The 6,000-nt window shown below is 34.8% G+C and overlaps 2 gene segments (V, D, J or C); one reads left to right on the top strand and one right to left on the bottom strand.

The window, feature by feature from the left end:
* Nucleotides 1-2,366: 2,366 nt before the first annotated feature.
* On the bottom strand, nucleotides 2,367-2,669 carry LOC118804928 (the record flags this gene model as incomplete). The annotated part of the segment is given in 1 exon segment: nucleotides 2,367-2,669. A coding segment is annotated over 1 exon segment (303 nt), but the record flags the coding sequence as incomplete, so codon positions are not given.
* Nucleotides 2,670-4,800: 2,131 nt separating this feature from the next.
* Nucleotides 4,801-5,301, top strand: LOC118804927. The segment is given in 2 exon segments: nucleotides 4,801-4,869; nucleotides 5,003-5,301. Coding segments are annotated over 2 exon segments (351 nt in total).
* Nucleotides 5,302-6,000: the final 699 nt, after the last annotated feature.

Raw genomic sequence — 6,000 nt, 5'->3', positions numbered from 1 at the left:
TAAGTTTCATCAGGGTGTATTTATTTCTTTCAGTAATTAAATAACACTTTTTCATGGAGTGAATACTGACTGCATGAACTGACCATGTAAGTCACATGAACGCAGGGTGAACATAATAAATGTTAATGCAATTTTGACTGACATCCAGTGAGAGCAACAGAGGCTGCATGCAACTCCTCCACAATTGTAGCCCTGTCACTTTTATACAGTTAATTACCCTTCCCAGTTTAGTGTCTGACAGCACAAACACAGTTATGTTCTGATATCTCCAGTGGCTAAAACCAGCAGTCTGCTGTTTTAATGAATGTGGTGGACATTAGACGCAGAGAAAAAGAATCCCAGAACTGATCAGTAATTACAGTGATTAAACGAATGATGTTCTGGACAAACATATACAGTCATATGCATATTCACACCCCTTCTCAAATTATATATTTTGTTGATTTTCTAAGGTAAAATACGTCAACACATCATCTGCAAAAAACAAACTTAAAGAGTTTTTTGCTAATTTTAGTAAACATTTATTTGCTGAACTTAATGTGTCAGAAAAACATCTATATGAAGTATAAAATATGCCGTAACTTTTGCACAGGCTACGTTTTATATTACATATTTATATTCCAATATTTTAATTATAGCAAACAGTGAACTTACTGTGTATAAAGGAACATATATATATGTGAAACATTATAGTTAGCAGTTAAGTTGCTTTAGTGACAATAAAAGTTAGTAAGTTACAAAAACAATAACATTTTTAGTAGACCTTTTTTTTCATAAGTGGGGTCAATTAAAGTTTTTTTTTCTTAGTGAACTCTAGACTATGTTGGCTAATGTGTTGGACCTCTTTGTGACAAAGCAAGTGACTCCAGCATGCCAGACTAAACACTGTTTAAGGTAGTTAAAGTATAAAGCACTTCAAAGTATGACTGTCACTCAGCAGGAATCTAAGTCTTAGTGTGCTTTAGTTCATAAGCAGAAGGACAGTTTCAGGATCTGTAACTCAGAGACTGCAGTGATGAACTTTATAAACAAACTGGAGTCTCTACTGTTTTAGTTCATTAGAGAGCTGTTTAAAATACAGCAGAGCACAACATCTGATAACACCGATACAGTTCACACTCACAGCATCATCATCTGATCAGCTCAGACTGAATAAGCACTTACACAGAGTATAAACTGAACTAAACATTATATCATCATCTAGTTACATCATGACTACTGTGAATTATAGAATTGCATTAAGTTATGTAGAGCTTCACAACAAATATATGTGATGGACAGATAAGCAGCGTTTATCTCATTTAAAACTAAAAATGAAATGATCTCATATCAAGGAAATAAATCTTCTGTTTTCTCTGTTAAGGTTAATCATCTCACAAAGCAAGTGTAAGTGTACGATTTGATTTTATTAAACAATTACTTTTATCAGTCCCACTTCATTGTTTTACATTATTTAAAAAAATTAATGAAACAAGTATAAATAGTTGCTCATCAGGTTATTGTGATTATTGTGTCAATAGTTATGATATAGCAGCCTCCTCTTAAATTCTCTTACTTAAAGGATATTGCAGTTTGATAGCCTTTCAACTACAGAATATAGGGGTCGAATTTGTTTGCTACTTGCTAAATTTAATGCATTGAATGAATTCTCAGAAGATTCTTTTTAATACACAAGCTGTTCAGTTCAATTAAAAAAATGTGACCTACCATTATTATAGCTTGTTTCTTATAGATTACTAAGTAAATTTTGCTAAACCCCTTTTATTTATAGTGAGACATTCACCCAGTTTTCACACCACACACACTTTTTACACCAAACTCTAATCCTCTCAAAACCCCTCTTAACGTTCTCAGCTGCACATACTACACATTCTGAGAGTCTATGAGTCTCTTCAATACATCAATACAACAGCCAGACTGTTATAAAGTGAGACAAAAAGTACTGTGAAGAAACCCCCCCCACCAATCGATGATTCATTTCCAGATCAGAAGACGCTGTAGAGTTTCTACAGTAACTGTAACACTACAGTAAACTATAAACATTTTGATGTAGATAATAAGTTCATCTGTCTACATCATGCAAATATTTCCAAACAAAATGCAGATGGACCAACACAGTTTTGATTCAAATGCTTTTATTTTGCAACCAAATATTAAAGCACATCATTTAAGCAAAGAATTAAAGTCATAATTGATGACAATAAAACTGAAATAGAGCTGGAAAATATTTAAGAGCTCATCAGCAGAAACACTAAAACAGTGCAGACTGATAGTGGATGTGTATGTATGTCTGTGCCTAATACACTTTTTGTAAATTGGACCCTCTCAGAGGTCAGTGCACTGCTGATTGTGTATATAGTACACTCTCAGAGGTCAGTGCACTGCTGTGTGGTCAGGCTGTGGGTGACTGGGCTTTGGCTGCCCTGTCTGGCCTCACAGCTCACTGCTCGTATGTTCCTCCACTGCTGCTCAGTGAGGCTCAGGGTGCTGCTCCAGCTGTAGAGGCCGTTTCCCTTCTCCAGCACACCCCCACTCACACTCACACCTGATGTCTGGCTGATACCGTCCACCTTCCAGCTCAGCGTCCAGTCTGAGGGGAAGCCCTTGTTGGCCAAACACACCAGTGTAGCCTTCCCCTGCTGCAGCTCCACACTGGAGGGGGCCGAGTGTCACCTGCAGAGAGAGAGAGAGAGAGCAATGAGAGAAAGAGTAGACAGACAGAGAGAGAGAGAGAGAGAGAGAGAGAGAGAGAGAGAGAGATGATAGTCAGGAGTTTCTGTTGTCTGAAATAGTCATGTTCAGTTCTATCAGTCATTCTGAGACTCTTTCACTTCCCTTTAACAGACTTTATGTTCATAAAGCAGAACTGAGAACAGCAGACCATTCAAACACATTTCACCATTTATAGCAAACAATCAACGTTTTCTCTGTGTTTAATCTCTTATTTATTAGTGTGAGACTCGTAATATAATAATAACCAAACAACAAACAATAATTCTGAAAAAAAAAAAAAGAATCAAAGCTATATAATATTTGAATATCAATTGCTGAACAAATAAGAAGTCTGTAAAATATATATATATATATATATATATATATATATATATATATATATATAAAATATTTTTTTAAAAATCTAAATAAATTAAACTCTAAAACCCAATTGTGTCTTTTTGATATATATATATATATATATATATATATATATATATATATATATATATATATACATTTAAATTTATATTATTGATTAGTAACAGAAAAACAAATACAAAAATACATCAATACAGGAATTAGTTGAAACATTTTGATCTAAAATAACTGGAAGGAATTATATATACAGTTGTGTACAGGATTCCTGGACAAATGACATTTTTGTTGTTTTTCTATGTAAAAAGAAGTAACTCACATTTTAATACACAAAATCTGTTTATTTGCTGAATTTAACTCAATAAAAACGCAGTATTTGTTTTATTGTGTTCGCTGTAAAGGATGTGTTCACTTATTTTTACTTATGACATAAAAAAAAATGTAATTTGACCAGAAGTGTTAAAACTTTCACACATCACTGTTAATGGTTTGCTTTTTTTGCTTATTTTATTTTGTACTAAATTATACATTATAATAAGAAGAAAATGACTTACTTCCAACAGAGAGTCGAGTTCCTCCACCAAAAGTCCACCACAGTGATACAACCTCATTCAGTGTCTGTACAAAAACCTCCTGCACTAAAGCTGCACTGTTTAACTAGAACAACTCAAACCTGCTACACACAATGATCTAATTTATGATTTATAGCAGCTTCATTAACCAGAAACCCCAAAACACATCACAGATGATGTTTCTAATTTATGATTTAAAGCTATTTACAATATTAACTTCTACTTGCATTGTTGGACATTGTGTCTCCTTCAGTTTATCATAGTTTTCTTTTCTCTTTATTTGACTTTAGTTACAACCAAAACCTTCCAATTTTCAAAAGAATCCTTTCACAAGGAGAAAAAAATTAATCAGCCAAAAAGTCTAAACTGATTTTCAGCCAAATTCCAAGTTCCAAGAGTCTTTAACCATCAGTGTGTATCTAATGACTGATAAAGTCTTCTACTCTACATTTACATTACCCTAATTTTTCAAATCTAATATCTTTAAAATATTGTTTTTCTGCGTTTACCTACAACACTGAGTTTGATGCTCCTCAAAAAGTCCAAGAATGAATCTCATTGACTCACTATCCAAAAACCTCCAGATTCTGACAGACACAACAAGCTGATCTCTGGTGAGAAGATAAAATTTAAACAGCTTATGGCCCCCTACAGGAAAACTGCACAGTGGCCATATGAGGAGAGAGAGAGAGAGAAAGAGAGACAAAGGGGTAGACTATATGAAGTGATAAGTGTACAGTACATTTATATGTTAATGACAGAAAACACAGTTTTCTTTTATAATGGTTCCTATGCAGGAACCTTTGTATCAGTGACAGATTTTATCATTATGCCTGAAACATTAATATGAAAAGTTGAAAAAAAAAAGGTTTTCACTGTGTACTACAGTACATGACTGTGGAGTGATTTTAATACTTCAGCACTGTTGAAAAAACACATCTTGAGCAAATTAAAATGACAAATGACACTATTCATATTTATATGATGCAAGAAGTATCTGCAGTGATGAGCTGTGTGAGTTACTGCATGTGAAAGACAGGAAGTGCAGCTGATAGAAGAGCGTTTTGCATGATCACAGCTCCACACACTTTAAGAGTGCTGGTGTGATCAACACTGGAGACTTCAGTCCTTCCAGACTCACTCACACACAGCACAATGATGACCACACTGATTCTACTGCTGACCACACTGACCTTTTTTCCTCAAGGTGAGAGCACATTTATTTCTACACTCTTCTGAAGTGTTGAGTCTGATAAGAATGTAATTTCACAACAAACACTGTTTTACCATTTTTCAGATTATATTATTCTTTAATTTGTTATTTTTGTCTCTTTCTCCAGTTTCCCATCAAGAGGTTCAGTCTCCTGAGTTTCTGTCTGTTGAAGCAGGAAAGAGTGTCTCTATTAGCTGTACTGGATCTAGTGGAGTTGATGATGATATGAGTTGGTACCTGCAGAAACCTGGAGAAGTTCCTAAACTCCTGATTTATAAGGCAAACAGACGTGAGTCTGGAGTCTCAGAACGTTTCAGTGGTTCATATTCAGGGCTTAACTTTCAACTGACCATCAGTGGAGTCCAGCCTGAGGATGCAGGAGATTATTATTGTATGGGAGCTTATAGAGACAGAAACACACAGTGAAAAAGTGTTGTACAAAAACCTCCCTCAGTCAGACTGTACAGAGACTGCACTGCTGCAGCTGCATCTACTGCAGGTGTGAAGGGAGAAGAAGAGACACAGAGTATAACACACACAAACACAGCCTCTTCATATTAACTTTCACTTCCACACACAACTAAAAAAACACTTACTGACTTTAATGTAAGCAACATTGAGAACAAAATCCAAAATCTGAACACTTCCTTGTTTCCTTTGGTATTAAAGTACAGTAATGTTCTGAAATCTCTATGGTATAAATTTAACACCATCTGCTATTTTAATTATGTTTCCTGAGCTTTGGTGGTTATAATATGCATGCTGGAACTTTGTACTTACTTAAGGTATATATAAAATGATGTTATTGACAAATATGACTCTGTTTGGCAGCAAGATTCATAATGAGGGCAGGTGCGGGGGTCCTGGACAAAAAGAGACACCGTTATAAGAAAAAGAAAATCAATCTTGGGGGTCCTGTGTACTCCATTACTCCAGTTTAAGTATATCAAAACTCTAGCACATCTTAAACAGATGAGACACTTTGAATATATTTGACAGAAAATTACCAACACCAATGAAGACACAGAAAAAAAAAAGATTTTACATGATCACATGGTTACATAACCTGCCCTCTAGATTCCAGAGCACCTTCACTACAGACTGTAAAAACATTGGTCAGTTCTT

This window comes from Colossoma macropomum, unplaced genomic scaffold, assembly GCF_904425465.1.
Source record: "Colossoma macropomum unplaced genomic scaffold, Colossoma_macropomum, whole genome shotgun sequence".
In the NCBI taxonomy this organism is placed as follows: Eukaryota; Metazoa; Chordata; class Actinopteri; order Characiformes; family Serrasalmidae; genus Colossoma; species Colossoma macropomum.
This window is presented reverse-complemented; position numbering and strand designations above follow the sequence as displayed.